Raw genomic sequence first — 23,432 nt, 5'->3', positions numbered from 1 at the left:
TGCACCAATTCCAACCAACAAAGGCGTCAAGCAAGGCTGCCCAATGGCTTCGGAAATATTCAATCTGTTCATCTCTGACATAGATGCGGCAGCTAATAACATAAGATGCTTTCCTCCATCAATAGCAAACATCCAAGTAAGTCGTCTAGTCTATGCCGACGACGTAGTCCTCATAGACCAAACTCCAATAGGTCTACAAAGACAGTTAAAAGCTTTACAATTCTATGTGGAACAGAACGGCCTTACAATCAATCCAAAAAAATCTGCCATAATACCCCTTGGTGTTCAAAAGAGTCAACTGCAAACGAAAACAATGCGCTGGTCACTATTGGGAATGGAGATCTCCGTAGTACAATCGTTTCTATACCTCGGGGTATGTGTCAACCTAAGTAAGGTTGTTGCAGCCCGCCTTCAAATACTAAAAAAGAAAGTAATAAATTTGACAGGCCTAGGAAAAATAATCTTGAGACGCGACTGTGGCTTCAGCTTAATTCCACTAATTAAATTTTATAAAGCAAAGGCGGTTCAGATTGTCACCTACGGTGCCGAAACTTCCTTCAACTTCAAAATCAAAAATCAGGCAGCTCTAGAAGGTCATTTTTGGAAAAACATGCTCCGTCTACCTAAAGCCATGCCAATACAAGCAATACGCAGAGAGTTGGGTTTAACTTCCATGCTAGTCATGGTAGAGTGGAAAACACACTGATTCTACAGGAAGAGTATATAGAAGGAAACCCCAAAGGTGGCTTTCAATGCATCAAAAAAGCACTTATGGAAGAACAAGATCCGATATTGACCCAATGGCAAACAGAGTGCTGGAGCCTGCTTGCAACTACAGGAGAGCCAGCTGAAACTCTGATTAACAACCCGGATAAGGTAAAATAAAAAGCTCTACTTGTGCGATTGGTTTAGAACTGAAAAAGAATGGTTAACATGTAAGACATGCACTAAACCGTGGGAGGATAACAAAAAACCAAATTCTCTGCCTAGCTATTTAAAATTGTTTCCTCATTGGTACTTTAGAGATCAATTTCTCACATTTCAGCTCAACCTAATTAAAACAAGAGAAACTATCTGGTTGTGGAACCAGGCAGCCGGCTCCCCGACTTGCAGATTATGCAAAAATCCTGAGTCAATAGAAAATGTGTATCATTTGATGATGGATTGTCCAACTTTATCAGCGCAAAGGAACACTTTTATAATTCCCATCATTACAAAATATGGATACAGATCGCAAGATTTATGGTGGAAGATGCTGCAATCAGGAGAAAAAACGGCAATAACCTTGGCTGTAGTTAAGTTCTCCATTGCTATACAGAAGCAACTGTCAGTGTTTGAAGACTTGTAAACTTTGTCTTAACAGAAAAAGCAAACTTTGGAAAAATGTTCTTAAATTGAAGAATGTGAGAAAAGTTTGTCAATTGTATAACCATATATCATAAATAAATTTAAAACAAAAAAATATCCCAAATAGTCTTGAATTCAACCTCCTTCATTCATCTCCCGTTAATATGGCCTCTAAGCAATCACATGGGTCCGGCTCGTGGGGGTACGATGGCCATTTTTTCCTAACCACTGCTCACATTCTTTGGCACTGTAGCATTTTAACTGAGTTATCTCCCATTTTGATTTTGTATTCCTCCTCGGTTACAGATCGACTCTCTGGGTATAGATCTACCAGCTTCATTACCTTCCCTGGGTCTCATGATGTTTGGATATCTGAATCGAATGTTGGGGGAGGCCTGGGCAGTCCCATAAGGGGATGTTGCTACTGTGGGAGGAGGAAACGACTAAGCCTTTGAATATGCGGTGCCATGCGCTCACTGTTGTACCAAATGGGTCAAAAGTGCACGAGTCTATATAGTGATCGTCTAAGATTACCATTTTAAGGTCTGTTGCGGAGGCACCCTAGCACTCAAGAGCTCGCTGTCCAGAGCCAACTTCCATCAAGTACCAGGGTCATGCATAGTGAGTCTGTGCTACTAAACAGTCCGTTCAAAGTCTGATGCCGCCAATTCCCCCTGGTCACATGGTTTAGTGAGGGCTTCCCACTTCATATGGGCCGTACCACTTTCCCAAGCAATTTGTGTGGCTAATGATCGGAGTTTCATGAAGAACTTTCACCCTGGTCATATCGGCATGGTGTTAAAATAGTATAATAGCTTGAGTGCCACTATCATCTTAAGCAGTGAGACCCTGCTGTATAGTGACATCGGGAACTTTGACCATATATTAAGTTTCACTGTCAATGCGTGGAGATACACTTTGTGGTTCAATTCGTATAGCTGTTTCTGTGTTCGGGATACCATTACCCACAGGTATTTTAAGCAGGATGGGGATCAACGGAAACTACATAGATCTTTTGGTATATTGGTATCTTCAGTTAATGGGAATAGTTCCGATTTTATGGTATTTATCTTGTATCCTGAATGATGTGTGAATTTAGCTACCTCTTCCATGACTGGTTTCATTTAAGTCTATGTGTTTTGTATATATAATAATGCATCATCTGCGTACAGGGAGATCATCTGTGGGGGTCCTGCTATATGTATACCTCTGTGCCCATGCTGAACCCTCATCTGTTGTGCTAGTGGTTGGTTCTATTGTTAACGCGAACAGGAGGGGGGAGAAAGGGCATCCGTGTCATGTTCCTCTGGCAAGTGAGATTGGTCCTGATATCGTCCCATAAGTGCAAACTCTTGGCGTAGTGTTGGTATAAAGTAATCTCACATATCTACTAAAATTACTTCCCATGCCAAATCTTTTAAGCACGCCAAACAGGAAATCCCAAGACACAGAGTCGAAAGCTTTTTCTGCGTCTAATGAAGCCGCAACTACAAATGCGTGGTGATCTATTTGTGAGATGATCACAAATAAGCATTGTAAATTCGAAGCCGTGGACCTTCCTGGAATGAAGCCTGATTGATCGGGGTGTATCTGGCAGAGTCGAAAGCTTTTTCTGCGTCTAATGAAGCCGCAACTACAAATGCGTGGTGATCTATTTGTGAGATGATCACTAATAAGCATTGTAAGTTCGAAGCCGTGGACCTTCCTGGAATGAAGCCTGATTGATCGGGGTGTATCTGGGTGGGCATGTGTGGGAGGAGCCAATTTGCCAATACCATGGCCAATATGTTTGCATCTGTGTTTATTAACGATAGTGGGCGGTATGAAGCAACGTCTTTCAGTGGTCTGCCCAGTTTCAGCAGCACCGTTATAACCGCCTTGGTCACAGATGGTGGGAGATGACCACTTGCTCAAAACTCCTCCCACACCTTTAGTAAGCGTGGGATGAGGACTTCCTTATATGTCGTGAATAGTTCCATAACCAAAACATTTGGGCCCGGATATTTGCCCGATGTTAGTGTGGCTATGGCCTCTTCTATTAATTCCAGTGACACTAGGATATCGAGCGCCCCACGGTCCTTGTCGCCCAATTTTGGGAAAGCTATTCCAAGTATAGGTTCACTTCTTCCTCGGTGCTGGTGTCCGGCCTGGCATACAGTTTCTTATAGTATTTTTCAAAGACTGCATTAATCGCCTCTGTTTTTGTTACTAGCTGCCCCTCTTCAGCTTCAATAGCTGTGAGTCTCTTCCCCTCTTACCACTCCTGCCAGATATAGTTCCGGTCGGTCTTCCTCTCCATATCTACGGGCATGTACCAGTTTCGTCATGAGGTGTAGCTCCCAATCCGCCATCTCGCAGAATCCTGACAGGTTCTTTTTGATTATGTCAAATAGAGCCCTATCCCCAGTTGTACCATATTCATTTTCTAGCCTATGTATTTCCCTCTCCAATTCACTGAGCTCCCTTCTGGTGTTTTTTAAGATCCCTGATGTGATTGATATACCCGTGCCCCGTAGCCATACAGTGAATGTTTCCCATATGGTTGCATATTGCGAGACCGTCCCCTCATTTGTTTCGAAGATCATTTCTATTTCTTCTCTGAGTGATTCCACCAGGGTGGCGTCTGATAGGGCCGCCGCTGACATTCTCCATTGTGGACTGGGTCTCGGCATCATGTTCAGCGAGATACTTATTATTAGTGGGGAGTGGTCTGACAGGGTGCGCAGCAAGATCTTGCTGCCTCGCAGTCTGTACATCCATTTCGCAGAGATCAGCCAAAGGTCTATACTTGACATTGCATCCTGGACCGTAGAATAGTATGTGTATTCTTTTTTTTCAGGGAGGTAGAAGCTGTCCTTATGCGCAAACAGCACAGCTGCTCGCTCGAAGCTCTGCCCGACACTGAGAAAGGGGCCGACGGGTGGGAGTGAGGGGGGTGCTCGCAGAGACTGTAAAGTGCAGGGCATGGCAGGGTGTGCCCATGCAGAGAATTCCAAGGCTGCTTTGCAACACACTCAGCCTCGCCCCCGTACGGAGGAAGTTATGGTATGTGGGATTGCCAGAGCATTACATCAGCCATTTTAATTGCCTGGTGCCGCTGATCTCTGTCTGGAATGTTAGCTTGGGGTTTCATTATAATTTATAAGCTAGTAAGGGTAGTATAGCCTTGGACTCCTTGGCTCACTGTGCACAGAGCTCTTGCTGCACCACTGCCACGCTTTACTGACGATACCCAACATGCTAGGAAAACGTGTCAGGGTCTTGGGTCGCAATCGAAATTGCCTTGCTCTTCTGAGCTGGAATGACCAAACTGATATGCACATGGGTTGCTCCCCTCCGTCATGGCACAGAGTTGCAGCATTAGAGTAGACCATTCCACAATCTTCAAATGCTGCCTGAAATGTGCTGTGGCGTACATGAATTGATAGACACCCTGATGCAGTTGGCTTCTGGTGGGCTTCACCTCAGGGTCATGCACTGCCATAAAGGTGTGGTGAGGGATTGGGTCCAGCTTCTTTTAGCCTAGTGCAGTAGCCATAACTAGACCTCTTCATAATGCAATGCTCTTGAGGCCACACACTGCATCACAAGTAACATCCCCAAATGCATAGTCTATTATGTCACCAACTTCAATAATTGATGTCCAGAGTGATGAGGATTTTCGTTATGTGCAGAGGAAGCACGCAGTGAGTACAGTTGCAGGCGGGAGCGTAGAGAATGCTGGTATTGCGTTTGGGTTGGCAGTGTGAACAAGGCATGTCCTGTAACAGTTTATTGAGAAGCCACCCTGACCACAGGGATTTCTTTCTTTGCCAACTTAATGTGTGATGCAACAAACTATTTAACAGATTATTTTCTTTAGCTCTATCTCAGACACATATCATGCCCCTTAGATATCTCTCCCCTGAGCGAACAATGAGCCAAGGACCTCGCCGGTGTTCGGGAAATATATTGGTATTTATTTAAATAAAAGTAATAGAAATTAGCATGAAAATGTCAAACACTACTTTATCCGTGGCACAACATAATCAACTTCTCTCAGCATAAATAAATCACAAAAATGAGTTTAAAAGAACACAAACGCAATTCTTCAATTTCTGCAAATTTCACTTCAAGAAATAATTACACTGATCAAGAACGAAAGCAATTATGTAGATTTTGATTTTCCTGCGGGCTTAACAGGCTAGCAGTAGGATTTCAAGATTGGTACAAATACATATGGCAATTATGATTTTGCCCACACTTTTGGTTTCAAATAAGCACAGGGTGATTTAGCGGTTTGCTTTTCAGACCCTCAGTTCAAGTCCCTCTGCATATTCCACAAGGCTTTCTGGGGCTGGGCCCTTACTATCTAAAACACTTTTCCCAAGTACTCTCCTTCCAGAGCTCTCCGTTTGGCTTCCTCCAACTCTCTACGGGTGAGCCGCTTTTCCAAACAGAGATTTGGGGGCAGATCCTTATCCTCTGCAGGTGCCTCCCTCTGGAACAGCCTACCTGCCTCTCTCAGTCTTAAGCCAGATCTCCTTAAGTTATGGAAACTCCTTAAGACATTCCTCTTCTCCTTTTTCTCTCTCCCTCTGCCCTACTGACTTTCTTTCTCTTCTCTCCCGATTCCCTCCTCGTTCTCATCCCCAACCTTTTCAGTCAGCTGACTAGTCACCTGGTGTACATCCAAGCCTCACAGGTGCGTGGCTCCCCCACCATTCCTGCACTTGTCTACGCAATCCGCCTGCATTACTGCACTTTCAAAATGGTTCCATGAAAATGGCACCCACTATGCACTTAACCCTGGTCATTGCTGGACTGGGCGCACTTATCCCTCTCCATCGCACTTCGGTTTGCTCAATTGCACAACCCTGAATGTACTAGGCCTAGCATGTTAGCTGTCCTGTCTTCCGCTTTCTCCCCTCCTCATCTTTGTTATGTCTGCATGCCTAGGTGCATTGACAAAAAAAACTTTTATCTTGTATGCTCCTCTCCCACCCCCCCACACTTCTCCCCCATTTCTTTGTTTCACACTCACTCTAGCAGAAACGCTCTGACCTAGTAGTCTTGTTATTGTTGTTGGATCATTCGGAATCTTCAAGGCCTAAGAATGACGATGATATCCCCTTGTTCCCTTCCTGCCTTGAAGCACTTCACTTTTTGAGGAAGCCGGCAGAAAAATGTGAATTATTTGGGGAGCTTTGGATTTCAGAACCCCCCCCTCCACTGAAAGGCTGTGTTGGGGAAGCTGGATAAAAAGGTTGGACTCATTGAAGAACAAAGACACCCCTCTTCCTTAAAGAAGTCGGGGTTAGCAGGACAACAAGGATTACCCAATTAATGTATAGGGCTATAGTTTTCAGTGCAGACTGGAACGTGAGCTTTGTTAATTTAAAATTTTAAAATCATTCACCCCATAGTGTTCTGCCAGATGGGGAATTCGTTAAATAGGCTAAGGACCTACACAGTTTGGCCCCGCCCTGCCCTCTATAAAGGGAAAGGATTCAAAGAAAGCAGATTCCCCCACCTTACGATTTCCCAGGGCTCAGTTCTACTTACATAGAAAGCCTCTGTTTAAAGTTCAGAAAAGCCAGCTGCATCTTAGGACATTATGGAAAGATAGGGCTGGGGTCTGGTCACTTCACTCTCAAAGATGGCCTCCCGCTCTCCACCATAGGATCCAGTCTTCTTTGAGGCCTTCCTCGAAATAGGCAGCTCCACCCAGATGAACTCTCAGCAATCTCCACTGGTGCTTCCTTACAGCTGTCCGATGGGAAGTTTCAGCAGCCCTCTGTCTTTCTGTCTGTGTATTTCGGTGCGTCTGTCTCTCCCTCCTCCTAGTGCAGTCCCGCTTATATAGCAGCGATGACACCCCCAATTTTACAATCTTGGGAAGTGCCCTGCAATAATGCCTGTAACTAGGATTGGGCAGTTGCCCTTCTCTCACCTCCCAAACCCAGCCTCCAAGTCTAGTTATGGGTCTGCAGCAACATATGGCAATTTCCAGTTGTAATTGTCATTTGTTCTCCTTTTAAACTAACCAACCAAAAACTAGTTATGTATCACAACTTCATAATTTTACTAGCAACTGCCATAATATACATCTTTTTGGATTCAGCTAATCATGGGGAATTAGATAAGCTCTGTGCGATGTAGCATGGCCATGTGGCACATTTCAGCTTTTTCCATAAAAAGCGCAACAGTTATGAATATGTAAGCTATTAACCATATCCCTAATTTCATTCTCCACTCACTCACCAACTCTCACATTTGGTACATGTTCAGATCAGCCATAAACCTAGTTTAACTGGCCATTATAGTTCCCTGAGTCACAGGTAGATGATTCTTTTAAATCTCTACAATCGCCTGGAAATTACATTAAATAATGGTACGAAAATGAAGAAAAATCAGCCTTATGCCATTTTTGGATGAAGCTCTTGGCTTAGGCCAAAAGGAGGGTTTGTGAAAATATATTTAATTTAGTGTCCTATAGGTATGCATATGGGCCTAAGCACATTTGCATCACACTACAAACCTATTGCCACAATAATGGTGGTCACGTTGCCATTTTGTTTTATTCGCCATCTTGGATGCAATGTTCAGTGCAGTTCCTTGCTCATTTTGCCTTTCTCACTAAACGTGGTAGAAGACCTCAGCATGAACTTTCTGTTATTTACAAGACAGGAATGCACATTCTGCTGAGCATGTTGTTTGTCTTACACTGTAGAACCTTGAAGTCCTTGCAGAAGCATAGCTAATCTGTAAATTGGGCACCCGGCTGTCTCAACCACGTTTCTCCATTGGACCATTAATTGTAATAAATGTGCAGCTGCAATGTGCTCCTCTGGAGAAAATCCTGTTTTCCAAGCTTTAGAGCAGACTGAGCTCAGGCTTCAAGAGCAACATAGATAAACTATACAGCAAATGTTACCAGGGAACACGATATGCCCCCACGCACGGCTTTACCCAACTCCCAGACAGTACATTGTCAATAGGACGACGGGGAAGAATGCACAAACATTGTCTCAGTAATATCACCTGCGTGGAAAGGTCATAAACCCTATGGACCCTATCACATGAGGGGGCTGGACAAGGCTATCGTATGTTATTCCTGAATGTATATATGTTAGACATCCTGGCTGTTTGGGGCTCTCTCCTGCCACAGTGTCTGTACGCATGCATTGTGGGGCGCTGAGACCCCAGTCTGGACTCTAATAAATACTGTTCTTTGACCTTGTGACTGGCTATTTCCATTTCTTTGTACTAAGCCTCATTTTGTGGTCTTTCACAACAATGCTAAGTGCAGGGGGTAGGAAGAGTTGGGAGTGTCAGGGAGAGGGAAGGGGACGTGCAATCAGGGTAGCAATGCTCTGAGTAAGTGCAGCTAGGGCAGCACGGCTCAGGTTAAGTGCAAGGAGGCAGGGTACTGCCGAGGTTACAGCTAGAGCCCCTAAGTGTGCAGTAGACGTGGAGGCAGTGCAGGGGAGACTGATCATGGAGGAGCCTGGTACCCTGTGAGACAGCAAGGGTAGCCAAGCAACCAGTCAGCACCGCAGACAGGTGGTCAGCAGGGGAGAGAGAGAAAGCAGAGGAGAAACACAAAGACCTTAGAGAAGATAGAACATACATTTTATAAACACCTTCTATTGATACCCCGAGGCCCACCTAATGCTGGACGTATGTCCAATAGAAGAGTTAGCCTCTCTTAAACCTGTACTGTATTGGGTTATGCTATGGAGCACTGACGGCTTAGGGAGTTATTGAGACGCACTGAAGCACCGTTTCAGCTTGGAAAGGGGCAAAAGTATCCCATGTGCTGTGCACATGAAGAAATCTTTAATTGCTCTGAATGTGGATGGGCTTTGGTAGAACCCATATGGTGCAGATAAAACAGCTCTATATATCAAGAGAGCAGCAATTGTTAGGGCCAGGGAAAATATGGCAGAAGCGGCCAACAGGCTGAAATTGGGCCCAGAATAGCTTTCATGTAAATCAGAGTTTGGCCATGAAAGATACCCTGATACTCCACCTTATGAAGGAACTCTTTTTGTCTGATTTAGAGTAGGGACGCTACAAATTGCCTTTTTTATAAATTCTTGTGGCTCAAATGGGTTAGGAGCATGCGCTTTATGTGGCCTGGGAAATGAAACTATCATCAATTGTTTATTTGCGAGGTGTTTGGTCCATTGAGAGTTTGGTATCTTAGACCTCTTTTCAGGACTGTGGGTATTCGATCAACCGCGGAGGCTTTTACATTCTGTAGAGGGTCTACAGACCCCCCAGTTCTGTATAGTGTGGCCCGCTACATTCATTAGGCCTGGCAGCGTAGAATGAAAATGAGGAAATTGGTAGACAATAACAATAGTGAAGTAGGTCCATAGAGAGTTCTGTGGTGGAAAATGTTTTCAAACAATCAATCAAATGTTTTCATATCTAGGATACGTACGAATTTGGGGCTGCAAGTTTTCTCTCCCTTATAGTGTCTTATGTTTTAATATGATTTTTTTTTTAGCATGCTGTATTCAGCAATTAAATAATTTTTTTATAATCTTTGCATTTTGTAGGATTCTGTTTTCTGTCCTTAATGGTATTTAGGCCAAATAAAGTACTTAGTGACAAACAATCCTTCTCTTGTCACACATCCACATTCTGGAACTCAATCCCAGTATCGGCTCAGAATCCCCCACAATTCTCCAATTTCGCAAATCACTCAAAACGTGGCTTTTTCAACAACGCCTTACAAAGGACTTATCCCAATGAGCACACAGACCGTAACTCACAGTTCCAAATGCTGGCTACCCACAGCCTGCTGCCCTAGCTAGGTCCATGCTTTAAACATAACAAAAATAAAATAGTAAATCCCATCTTCTGCAGGTTCTCCTGGCACAATCCCCAGATGGAATTACTGACACTAACCACATCAGCCCTCACTATGCACAGATTCCGAAAATGTATTGTTTTGCTAGGGTGAAGTTGGTATTGTTGAAAGAAAAAAAAAACCCAGTGATTCTACCATAATTTACTGACACAGATATTGCATTTCCCTTCATATAGTGAATTGCAACCAATACTCACGTTTAGAATTAGTTGCACAAAAAAGTACATCAGGTACATCCATAAAAATTACATAGGGAGTTTGAGGACCTTGCATGGCAATCAGAGATAAACGTGATTTAATAAGGACATGGTATCATTCTTTAAAAAAAAAGAAAAATGGCGCTTTAGTGTACAAACACCATGGCAGAGTAATTGTTAATGTGGAGAAACACTCTGTATAGAGAAATAAAGCTTATGTATCTCTCACAGACTGGTATCTTTCCTAGCATCCATTATGCTATTCCCATTTAGGCCATTTTGCGGTTCAGTTTATGCACATACAAAAACCTCACTTAGCAGATAGACTTTTTGATGGACTCTGGATTCCTTCTAATTGGAAACAAAAAGCTGTACAAGACCTACAATCTCGTTTTTAAATAATTAGCGGAAATCAGATTTAAAAAAAAAGTATATTCAAAACATTGCAAGCCAGCTACATGAATATAAGGCACTTACTGCTCGTTTGTGCAATAATAACTCCGACAGCCACTTTACGTCATGTGGCTTGAAAGCAAGAAGTACAATAGTCGTGTTCTCGTCATAGTGCTGCGGATCCGAAAATATAGATTCTGGATAGCAGAAACGAAATGTTGTTTTTCTTCCGACATCCTCTTCGTATCCCACAACTGGGGCATCATTCATTCTGTGGAGCCAAAAAAATAATGGCAACAAAATTGTACTTGTAACAAAATTCTGAACGTTTTCAATGATACCACTCATATGACAAATCATTATAATGTACCTCGGCCAGGTAAGTGATGAACTTGAAGCAAGAACCAGACTGAGCAAGGTATGCATGAAAAGGAAATGCTTCTTCATTCTCCTACTTACAATTACAGTAGGAAGGCAAGAGGTCAGGGTACAAGCATCCTCTCCGGTTCCTTCTCTCCCTCCAATTCTTCAACCGTCATCCCTGGAACTCCGAGCCTGGCCCAAGTGCCACATACATCATTCCATCCAAATTCCATCAGGCCTCCCAGCTCAGTCACATTGCCAAAACAGATGCCTTAGCTACAACACATCTCCTTCCTTAGAAATATACAATCTAAAAGGTCTGACAAATACACCAAACCTATGCATGCCAGGATCAACGACAGTCTAAAATTAAACAGTATGTCCTTCTACCCGGGACTCCAGGGTCTCAGGACTGCCACTCCCGAGCACCAGCTTCTTCACAGTGAGCAAAAGACAAATCTACTCACAGCCATCACAGGGAACAAATACTCCTTATGCTAGGAACTAACACCTCCGAGCCTCAGGTCTGACACCCCTGTGAACTACCGAGCTCCAGACAAGTGAGCAATCTCACTGCCCACAACAGAAATCCTAAGGCAGCCCTTCAACATAAACATCTTGAAACATGACCAATGTGATGACACCATCAACTATCCCTTCTCCTGAAAGAAAACACATGGAAAGGATGGAATGTAGATAGAAAAGAAATGTACAAAACAAGGAGCACACAAAAACAGAACGCATCTACAAGGGAGTAGTGCACAGAGCACCACGCAAACACTATAGAGTAAACGATGTACTGTGGATATATTTAAAACATTTAAATGAAGACATGTATAGTTATTACCAGTGTCAACATTTCGGGGAGAACATCCTAATATCTACCATGTGACCAGTAATTTCCTGTATGTCCACTATATCACAAACCTAGTAATGGTACTCACTACCTCATGACCACCTCATCTGGGTCACCAATTAAGCACCAATAGCAAATGACACTGGCTTCTTGTGTGCCAAACCTGCTCTCACACTTATCGTCCTCTAGTGTCTCAACAACTGACATATCTTCTTAACCTCAACTGTAAATACTGGACGTCACTTGAATATCAAAAATGTGATTGTCCTGAAAATGTAATCGTACTCCTTAGTGGACAATATGTTTACAAGTCCAATATACATCATGGACACTCAGATAATATGTGCCAAGTTACGGCTAAAAATTTCTTCAATTTCTGGGCACTCACACAGTATGTGCCTCACATACAGCTAAGCTCACTCCAATTGTCGACACTCGCACAATATGTCCCTCAAACTTCTAACAGTTCCCATTTTAGACACACAAAATATGTGTCTCATATAACTGCTAAGACAATAGACATAATGGACACTCACACAACCTGTGTCTCATATCTTGATCAACACCAATTTTCCCTCAAACAACTATTGTCTCGACTGCCTCTATGATGGCACACTTTGAAGGAGAGCGTACCTTTAACCTAATCAAGTACTCAATTGCTATGATGTGCACTACACACATTATACATCTCTAAAACGTTTTGTTGTGTTTTGTAGGAGAATCAAGAAGCACCTGGCAAGACAGTAGTAGCATTTTTCTCCCAATTGGAGCCAGAGGAAATGGTGTCATGGACTGCTGGTTGCGGATAATGGGTTTTTTCATACACAATTAAAATGTTTTTCAAGTCTTTGGCAGGAGGAGGAAGGGATGTTTCCTGTTTATATACGAACATGAGGAGGGTATGTGGCTATGGTCTCCCCTGCGATCAGTTTGAAAACACTTGTAAGTGAATGCCATAACAGTTGGGAGGGTGGCAGCAGGGGAGAATACTGGGATGTTTCTAAAATAGATTATCCAATACAATAGTGTCAGGGGGCTAGTGCAGGGGTCAGAGGGTGTTACCGGAGAGGCAGGAATGGGTTAATTCTCCATGTACTTGATCAAACTATTCCCCTATATCCATGGGGAGTGGAAGTCTGACAGCGAATGTTAAGTTGTTCGAGGACCATTGTCCAGCAATGAATGTTTCAGCAGAAGCACGTATCTACATGCAGAAGGGGCACAAGGGTTCTCATTTACACACCTTCGATTTGACACCAAGGTCCACAAAGTTGCCCTCCTTGGGCTCAAGGTTGTGTTTTGTACTTCCATCACTGCTTAGTGACCTGATAACGACAGATTACGGATCTGTCCACATAATGCAGTTCAAACCTTTCCTTGTTGGGGTTATGGATAATACTAACAAGTTCAGAATTTATAAGGGGACATTATATGCTTAACCTGCAGGTCTTCCTTCGCCTCAGCATTAAGCACTTTTTTAAAAAACATCAACCAGCTGAGTTTAAAATTAAAATGTTTTAGAATGCCCCTTGTCACTCAATGTGACCAATTTCCACCAGAGGCAGCTTTCGGAGATTAAACTGCAAAATGAACAGTTGCAGTTGTTCCATTAACATTCTTGACTGCATGGGTGTTGCTAGGTCTGGAAAAGATCCGGGGCTACACTAATTTCGGGACTATCGAGACTCAGGGCTAGCTAGTCTTTTAGTTGTAGCTCCTGAGCTTCTATCCAGGGCTACAACCAAAAGACCCTGGGCTACAGCCCCCTCAACCCCCCTAGCAACGCTCTGCTTGACTGGGTAGAAACGCATGTTCGGTAGTGGTGATCCTGCAAACATCAGGGTGTAAGCAACTGTGGAGAAATCCGTGCCAGGGTTGAGGCCGGTAAAAGGCATGCAATTTATATATACAAAATTGACGGTTTGAAGGGATGGTTTAGAACAGTGAATGTATATCACACCACCTCAACCCTTCTGGTCTTCTATGGAAAGAGACTCAGAGCTCCAAATGGTGGCTGGGATTCTCTACAGAGAAAATTTGCTACCACAAGCCCGGCATTGCAAGGTTCTGTAAATAGACTCCTTTGCTACCAGCTGCTCAGATTCAAGTCGGCTCAGGCGAACACAGAGATGGGAGTACCTCAAGAGAGCAGTGATGAGGGCAAACAAATCCTAGCCACCGGAAGCAATGGAGACAACTGAAGTTCTGCAGATTCATGAAATTGGTCCTGGCACTTTGGCATTAGCCTCAGCCATGGCGTTAAGATCACATTCACACAAAAGTAGCCCAACACACAGGGATGTTGCAAATTCAAACTGGAGTACTGTATCTCCACCGATAAGCGGTTACGCTGACCTCTGCAATGAGAAGTTGGATCTATGGATTCAGAGGACTACGTTATTTAATATCGTGCTGATTCTCGTGATATGGCTTCGAATGGATTGTGTGATCCATAAACAAAAAGTGAAACGAAAGGTGCCCACAAAAAAAAGAATTATAAACATTCACAAGAATCTTGATGGGTCAGATGTGTGGTTTTACTCCAACTGGATAGTCACTCTCGATATTACGATATGTCTGTATAGCATTAACAGGCAGTAGAGGGACAGCAGGCAATTCACAAGCCCCTCAGCCATGGTAAGGAAAACAGACAAATGAGGCATTGAACTGCGAAGCCATGTAATAACACAAACAACATTACAATCCACAGGGTCAGCAGCAAAATAGAAAATGTGTGGTGCAAGCATGGGTAGCATGCAGCGTGTGGCAAACACCCATGCATGTTTGGGACCAATTAGCTTAGCATTGGCACTACCTCAGTCAATCTCTCTGGCTTTTGGGAAACATGTACTTGACATAGAACTATAAGCGTTTTATCCTATTATCGTGCCATCAATAAATGTACGTGGTAAAGTTCTTTCCATTTTCTGTAACATTATTAATAGCTCTAGTCTGCACATATAAGACTTGCACAGAGTCGTGTCTGTCGTGCCACTATCCAGACCATACCATAACAATGTCCCAGTCTACACAGACAGTCTCCCAACTACACGCCAACATTAACATAAGGTCAAGATCACAGCAGTCTCCCACCTATATCACACAACTCTCTAACACGGTTGACAGAAATAAAAAACTGCGCTATAGATGAACAAAGTTATTTGAACCTTTAGCCAGAACTACAAAAATAACACCAGAACCAAAAAACTGCTCAGTCCCCGTAAAGTATCTGCAACAAGGACATATCCTACCCCCAAGAACAAGATCATCTCACTAGAAGCTCCAGCCACCCCATTACCGGCTAACCCTTACCTTAAGGGAGCCTTAATCAATGCCAGATCGATGGTAGCTCATGCTATGGAGATAGCTGACCTTATTCAAAATGATAACCTTGACCTTCCTGGCTATCAGGGAATACTGGTTGCATAATGCAGCAGGCCCTGCCCTTATGCTAGCCATACCAAATGATTATACCATTCTAAGATTGGATAGAAGTAAAGTGTGTGGAGGTGGCTTAGTCCTTATTGCTGAATCTAACCTCTCTATTAGACTAGCTCTGTCCCATGACATTACTTCTTGTGAAAGTCTTACAGTTAAATTGTCCATTAACAACTCTCAGACTCTCACCATCCATCTGATTTACCGTCCTCCAGGCCCTTTGGGAACCTTTGAGGAAGACCTATCCAATATTTTGTCAAACAATTTAAAAAACATCTCACAAGTTATCTTACTGGGTGACTTTAACTTAGGCTTCAATGACCCTAAAGACCTGCACACAACCAGTACTGCCAATATTCTCACTGAACTTGGTTTCACCCAAAGAGTACTTCACTCTATGCATAATAAAGGCAGGATACTGGATTGGGTGGCAGACTATAATTGCAATGCCTCCATCTTGTCTATCGCGCCCCTCAAATTTGGACCGACCACTCCTTGGTGGTATTTTCTCTAGCAACGAAAAGACCTACTCCTACTCAAATGGCCCGCCTATCCTAATGAGAAATGAAAAGAACATCACTCCTGACAACCTACTCCCGCTCATTCTCGCTAAACTTAACTCCTTACCAGACACGTCGACCCCAGAATCCTTGGTGAACGAGTACAATACAATTATGTCTACTTCCCTGGACTTAATCGCACTCCTGAAATTGAGGCAAGGTAAGCCTAAAGCTCACCTTAACTCATGGTTTACACCACACCAAAAAACTTTACGCACTAAAAAAAGACAATGCAAGGTATCGTGGAGACTACTACCTTTTGATGAAAATAAACTAATCTAAGCAACATAACTGCTCTTTACAAAAATAAAAGAATACAGGCCAAATGAGATACTTATAATACCAGAATTTCCCAAGCTAACTCTAGCACAAAAGAACTTTTCACTATTTTGAAGGAATTAGAAACCCCCACCCCAGTACCTGACAACTGTGTAAAAGACAAACCTTGGTGTACAAACATACAGAAAGCATTGGCCAACAGGGTCACGACCCTACAAGTTAAAATTGCCAAGAAAAAAGCGTCTCTTACTACCATCCTTTCAGATAATAACTCCTCATCCATTTTAACCTCCAAAAAATGCCCAGGCCATATGCGTTTCAAGTTCTCCAAAGACTCTATTAGCGAGACTGAAAACACGATTCTATTGCTCAAACCTTCGAACTGTAAGGGAGATCTATGCCCTGCTCAATTCATAAAGGACACAGCTAGAGACTTGGCCCCTTTTATCACCAAGCTTGTCAACGTATAATTCTCCACAGGTACCATACCAAGCAACCTTAAAGAATCTTGGGTATGACCTTTACTTAAAAAACAGACACTTGACCCCACTATATCTACCAACTACCGCCCAATCACTACAGTGCTGTTTCTTTTAAAAATCATAGATAAAATGACTATTCCCAAATACAAAAATACCTGGAGTCACACACCTTCTAGGAGCTCGTCAGTCTGGCTTTCGCCCTCAGCTCGGAACTGAAACAGCTTTAATTGACCTAAAAGCCCAAATTTATGAGCTCAGGGACTTGGGAAAGTCAGCCCTACTCCTCCTACTGGACTTATCGGCAGCAGTCGGCCTTGTGGACCACATGATCCTCTGCAGTCACTTGGTCTTGGCTGCCCATTTCTCTGATGAAGGTGTGGTATGGATCCAATCTTTTCTCAATAACAGGACCATGAGAGTCTTCTCCCCTACAGCAGCTGCTGACCCGATGTGGAGTGCCCCAGGGCTCACTGGTATCGGCCACGCTATACAACATCTTCACGAAGCCCCTTTTCGATGATCTGGACCATCTTGGTAATACCTACACTAACTATGCAGATGATACCCAGATTCTCCGACAATTTATTGGGGATTATGAAAAGGATTTGGCCTTGGTGAACAGTGTGCATCTCATCATCCAGGCATGGATGGCCACTCAGACTATGCCTGAATGATGACAAGACAGAAATAATCATTTTGGGCACTGCCCCCACCCTGAAAAAACTGGGACCCAGATACTCCTTGTTCAGTATAGACAACAACCTTGTCATCACTGCTAACGAAAGTGAAAACCTTGGGAGTCTATTTGGACTCAACCCTCTCTTTCAACAAGCAAATCAATATGATGGCGTCTACTACTGCATATACTTGCAAATCAATCAGAGCAGGTAAACCCTTCCTATCAAACAACAGTTGCATTACCTTGACAAGAGCGCTTGTTCTGTCGAGACTGGATTCCTGTAATGCACTGTACATCAGCGCCAACAAAGCTACTATCTAAATAATCCAGCTTCTACAGAATAACGCCTTGAGAGCGGCTCTGGGAATCTCTAGAAGAGAGCACATATCTGAAACCAGAAAATTAAACAACTGGCTCTCCACATGAAAAAATCAAGCTAAAAGTGGCTTCACTTCCATTCAAATGCCTAAATAATGCCACACCATGCTATCTCGCGGAGAGATTTGTTAAAACGATCCCCATCAGACATACTAGGTCTGCTAGTACTAACAGCCTTTCAGTCCCAAGATTCGAATTGTCTAGAGTGGGAGGACGTTGCTTCCAGGTCAAAGCTGCCGTACTTTGGAACTCACTACCCCCACTCTTGAGAGAGGATCAAACATACTCTAAATTCCGCCAAAATATGATAACTTGCCTCGAGGACTCAGGAAAATAAGGCTTACCCTTATCCCCTCCCTTGAGAGACAAACGAACCATTCTGAGATATATATATATATATATATTATTTACTACCTCTTTGATATGTAAACACCATGTTATCTTAATTGGTATGATACCAAGACACTTTAGCCATTATGCAATCTCAATTGTACTATCATCTGACACTTTTAGCCATTATGTAATCTCAATTTTACTATTATCTGACACAGTAATATCATTATGTAACCAATATGTAAATGTGATGATATGATGTTACTGTGTAACTAAGCTGTGAGTTTCCTTCTGCAATGAGCCCTGATACCTTCGGGTCTGGTGCGCAATACAAGTAATACATTAAACTATGTATGTTGTAGAGAAGCAGCTGTACATGTCATTAGACCTAACCCCTCACCTCTGTCATATTGGAATTACAAGAAGACACTATGCTTGACCTCCGGTATTATTCCAATATCACATTGAAGATATGAGAGATGTTATGCTCTCAGAAAACCGTATCAAATGCATCTAAGAACTGAAGTGGTAAAAGGAAGTCTGCAGACCTCAATGGAGCTAGAAGGCCTATGAGTAAAATCTGGCAGGTTCAAAGTGACGTCATGAAGAGAAGACACATGAAACGATATGAGAATACTTAAAGAATGGAGAGGTAACGGAGACGCAAAGAGAAGAAAATATAACAAGGGTAAGGCGACCATGTTGAAAAGATGGACGTCGGCTCTGAATAATAGTATGTGAAAAGCTCGAAGGAGAGGGACCAAGGCTGCAGAGCTGACTGATGCTGGGATATGAATTCATGCACGAACAAAGGATAACCTTTTGGTCAAGGATCAAGGATGCCACAGCAAGAAGCAATTGCAAGGTACAAAGGGAGTCAACGAGGAGAAGCAATGTATGCAGGACATATTTCCCTTAGATAAAGTAAATGAGCAAACATTTGCGAATGCCAAGTATTGTACAATTAAAGATGCAAAAAGCATATGAAAGATGGAGCAACCAAGTCTCCAGACCCAAGAGAGTAATGGCACCCAGTCTAATTGAATCAAATAGAAAGGTAAGAGAAAAAATCATGGTCTCCTCACACGTGGTGCAAGGCTAGAAAACAAGGCCTATTCATAAGCCCCAGACGAAGATAACAATGTACCTTAACTCGCTTTAAAGTTCCAGAGAAAAGAACATCCAGCTAGGTCAACTACAAAGAAGAAGCCTTCTGTTCAAGGCTTAATAAATGAGTCTGAGATAATTTATTATGGTAATCCCATTCTGCGCATAAGAATGCTCAAAAGGTCAATGTCAAGAAAATCTATAGGCCGGTACACTTGAGATCCTCATGCTTTTCAGCAACTGCAAAGTTCTTCTTTAATATGTAACAACCCTATTTGCTTTTGAGCATTTCCTCTACCCGATATTCGGTTTCCGAACCATCTAGGATTCTACAGTGGAATCATGGCACACGTGTATTATTATTATTAGGGTATTATTAGGGTATTTATTGAACACAGACCTAGCTTTGGGAAGCAACAGAGCGCTTCACAATCATCAGGGGGAGAACACAGTGAGGGTATTGGAGGGATCTGAATTCTAGCAAAGATTATAGGCCTCCAAAAGTTTATATTCTAAGATTAGCATCACCTGTGAACACTGAATATATTTTTCTGGACGAGGGACGCACACTGCTTCTCAGCTCTATTCACTCCATTGCACAGTGATGTTCTGCTCCAAACATTTTCTTGTCTCACGGATTCATCCAAGAGGTATTCCAGGTGCACATATTTAACACCACCTCCATCAGTGCAAGGAATTCTGGGCACTGTAGTCATCTCAGGCTGATGGGAACCAATTATCCCTTATTCATTTAGTGGTTCAAACACAGTGTGGGGTTGAGGTCAAGGGGGGCACAATATCTCGCAACGTGACACTCCCCCAAAAAGTCTCTTTACAAAGAAAGATTTACAATGGGAAAATTGTTCCTTCAGTGCACACTAAGGATCCATGCTAAAATTGACAACTGATATCACAGATACGTAGACTGACTTGAGTACTCATTGGTGCATTGTTTGATTGGCGTTAATCCTCAACATAGCTACTTGGCCACATTTACTGTCAAAAGTCCAACAAGCGCAAATGCTTCTATATAGAAATTAAGCATACTTTAGAGGTTGTCAATTCATGGAGAACGTATCCACGACTACCACCAGAAACAATCCTGGATTGACACAAAACCCCAGTTTCAGATTCGAAAACCGTCACACAAAGTATGCCCGGGGATGGGAGGCCTGCGGTAATGCAGAATGTCGACATGGTTCAACCTTCTAAGGACAGGAAAAATGCCAGTCACATCATTAATGTCCATTTGTAGAGATATAGGGCAAGATCATAAAAAGGCTAGTGAAAACCAGAAGTGTTGCTTCCCCGCACAAATGGGGATAACTAATCATGTCTAAAGCTTACCTTATTATCACATCGTAAGAGTCAATTTTGCTCCCCAAAGTTTTGTTTCGAAGTACTCCTCCATTTCCAACAACAACACACTTCCTGCATGGCACACTATTTTAAAAGAAGAAAAACAAGAGTGAATGATCATGCAAAATTATGTACACAACACATTAAAAGATACATGTATAATATTCTGTCAGTCTTTAAATGGATATTATTGTTGCAGTTGACAATCTGACTTCTCTCACCATTAAATATCTGCCATGAAGTCTTGATCTGCACTCCTAATGGTCATGTCTTTGTGTTTCTGATTTCAAAAGAAACCATACAAGCTTTCAAGAAATATATATCACATTTCACGTCAAATAGGCTTGCCATACCAAAAATAAAAAGCACAAACACAAAAACGTCCATGGAAAGCATTTGCATAAACACACATGCGTCACATAAAGCAAACAGACACTCGAAATAATAGTCACTTAAAAAGCTAGGACTAAATACAGCTAGCACAAGCATACACATTTCTAGTTAAGGTTGTACGGTGGAAAGTGGGAATTTTAAGAAAACCCGTTAAGATCCTTACCACACGGTGGCACGGTTAAGGGCATCTTTCTGTAACTAATCCTGTGGCTAGGTTTACTGTGCAGTTTCAGCACTCTGCCTCTACTAGGAGTCTTCTATATTTTGAGAAGTGGTGTCACAGAGTCTCAAAATGTGCTCTGCTCGAATTTTATCCCTGGCACAAGTGTTGAAGATACCGATTCTAATCAAGAGACCTACTAGTCCTTCGATAGTATGCAAGATGACATGGTTGCCCATCAGTGTGTAACTCAAGCGGCCTTCCCATTGCCTGCTGCATTCAGTTCATGAAAAGATCGCTGCACCACACCCAAATAAACAAGCCGTTTGTGAGGATTGTGTATCAATTGGTGTGTTCATTGTGACCCAACGCCTTACAATCTTCTCAGAAGTTTGTATGTTATGAAAGAAATCAAATAAGTCAACGGGTGCTGATTGTATGCTACCTGGACACAGGCAGCACCTGGGCATACCTGCACACCACCATGGAATATATGAACTGTACACCCTAAAATGCATGGACATTGTTGGGGTATAGATGAAAGTCACTGGAAATTGGTTGTAACATCCTGTTATATAATCACATCAATTTGGCTCTGAATATAAGCAATGGTCATCCCAACTAACGCACAGACGTTTTTGGGCACTTATCTTAAGGAAATGAAGGGGCACTCGAAAAAAAGATCGAGGTAGCCAAACATGTCTTTACCCCTTCTGATTTGCTCCTGAACCTCTTTAAATTGCCTGTGACGACATTGAGTTTCAAGTTTGTCGTGGCTCCCTTACCGGCATATTTGAACTACTCATCCAGCCTAGTAACGTTGAATACTTTATCCAACAATCAGCAATCTGCTGAGCAAGCTTTGGGTACCAATCTCCCAGAGCCTTTTACACATGTACACGTTGTTGCTCTCATGAACCCAGCGGCTCTTCCTCTCTCAAGTACTTCATTAGCAACCAATTCGACTTATTGTGAACTGACCCCTGGAGCAGAGGATAACAAAGACTGTCTTTTCTAATAACAATGACCAGTATGGAAATTAACTACTGAGTACCGCGATTAAAACAAGATGAGCTTAAACTGACAATGATGTTCTTAACACATTTTTAAAACGTAGTTTTTTAATTCTTTAGCCATTATGGACGATACACTGAGACATTGAGAAAGAGGTTTAGTTTAATGCTCAAAAACCATTCACTGCGGCCCTGAGCTCTGTTATTGATTTAACAACCCAATCTAATTCGACCAGAGCACCGGAACTTTATATCTAACTCCCTATACTCCCCAACGTAGACGTGATTATTGGTCAGGAAAGGTTGGGCTCCTCCAAGGGATTCCAGCATTAGTTCGCCATAACAGTGATACAGATACATGTTTACCCCATGGCGCTAGGAAGACAGATTATTTACTTTGTAATATTTTGGATTTAACCGCTACTGCCTTAGCTTTGGTGGGTGTATTTGTATTTAGTTTATTTGTATAGCGTGCCTGCCCCAAAGTCATCTGGGCGCATATCTTAGGTTACAAAGTGTTACAGAGATATAACATACAACAAAGGAAAGAGTCAAGCAGCAGAAACAGGATATACATAATGGAGCATAATTTACAGGCGCATTACAAACTTACAATAAGAGAGTACTTTCAAATGTACAATTGTGATACAAGTAGAAGAGTATGAGGGTCATTAGGTGGAAGGATAATGGCTGAGACCAGAAGTTTGCATGTCTTGATCAATAAGCCACAATTTGACTTTACTTTTGAAGGAATGGAAGGAGGGTTCTGCTCTGAGAGGGTTGGGAAGAGAGTTCCAAAGTTTGGAGGCAAGGACCAGGAAACTAGTCCCACCAGCTTTCTGAAGATGGAATCTGGGTAGGGATAGACAGTGAGCTTGGGCAGCCCTTTGAGAGCGGTGACGGTGTGAGGTGTGAACCGGCGCACCAGATAGTATGGAGCCTGGTTGGCAAGACATTTGTGCGTAAGAGCAAGTGATTTGAAGGCGACTCTTTGGGCTACAGAGAGCCAATGTAGGCTGCGTCTAATGTCTGATATGTGCTGATTCCTGGGAATATTTAGTGCTGCCCTGATAACGTTGTTTTGGGTGACATGCAGCTTGCCCAGATTTTGTTGACGCGTCCCTAAGTAAAGTGCATTACAGTAGTCGAGTTTTGACATAAGGGTTCTGGCAAGGGTAATGCAATTAGGGGTGGTAACGAATGGACGGCAGGCTGTGATGAGTTTGCACGTG

At 42.7% G+C, this 23,432-nt stretch overlaps 1 protein-coding gene across 5 annotated transcripts in view; it reads right to left on the bottom strand.

Annotated features, from left to right (window-relative positions):
- The window catches only part of ST3GAL6 (ST3 beta-galactoside alpha-2,3-sialyltransferase 6), a 773,060-nt gene that overhangs the window by 122,695 nt on the left and 626,933 nt on the right, over window positions 1-23,432 (bottom strand). For all 5 annotated transcript variants that reach the window (XM_069637206.1, XM_069637209.1, XM_069637205.1 and 2 more), the window contains 2 exons: window positions 20,623-20,718; window positions 10,885-11,071 (listed from right to left, as the gene is read on the bottom strand). In XM_069637206.1, coding sequence (XP_069493307.1) covers window positions 10,885-11,071; window positions 20,623-20,718 — 283 coding nt within the window. The remainder of the gene's footprint in view (window positions 1-10,884; window positions 11,072-20,622; window positions 20,719-23,432) is intronic.

The sequence above is a fragment of the Ambystoma mexicanum genome, chromosome 7p, assembly GCF_040938575.1.
Source record: "Ambystoma mexicanum isolate Mex_15411 chromosome 7p, UKY_AmexF1_1, whole genome shotgun sequence".
Classification (NCBI taxonomy): Eukaryota; Metazoa; Chordata; class Amphibia; order Caudata; family Ambystomatidae; genus Ambystoma; species Ambystoma mexicanum.
Note: the sequence above shows the minus strand (reverse complement) of the source record. Positions and strands in the feature narration are given on the sequence as shown.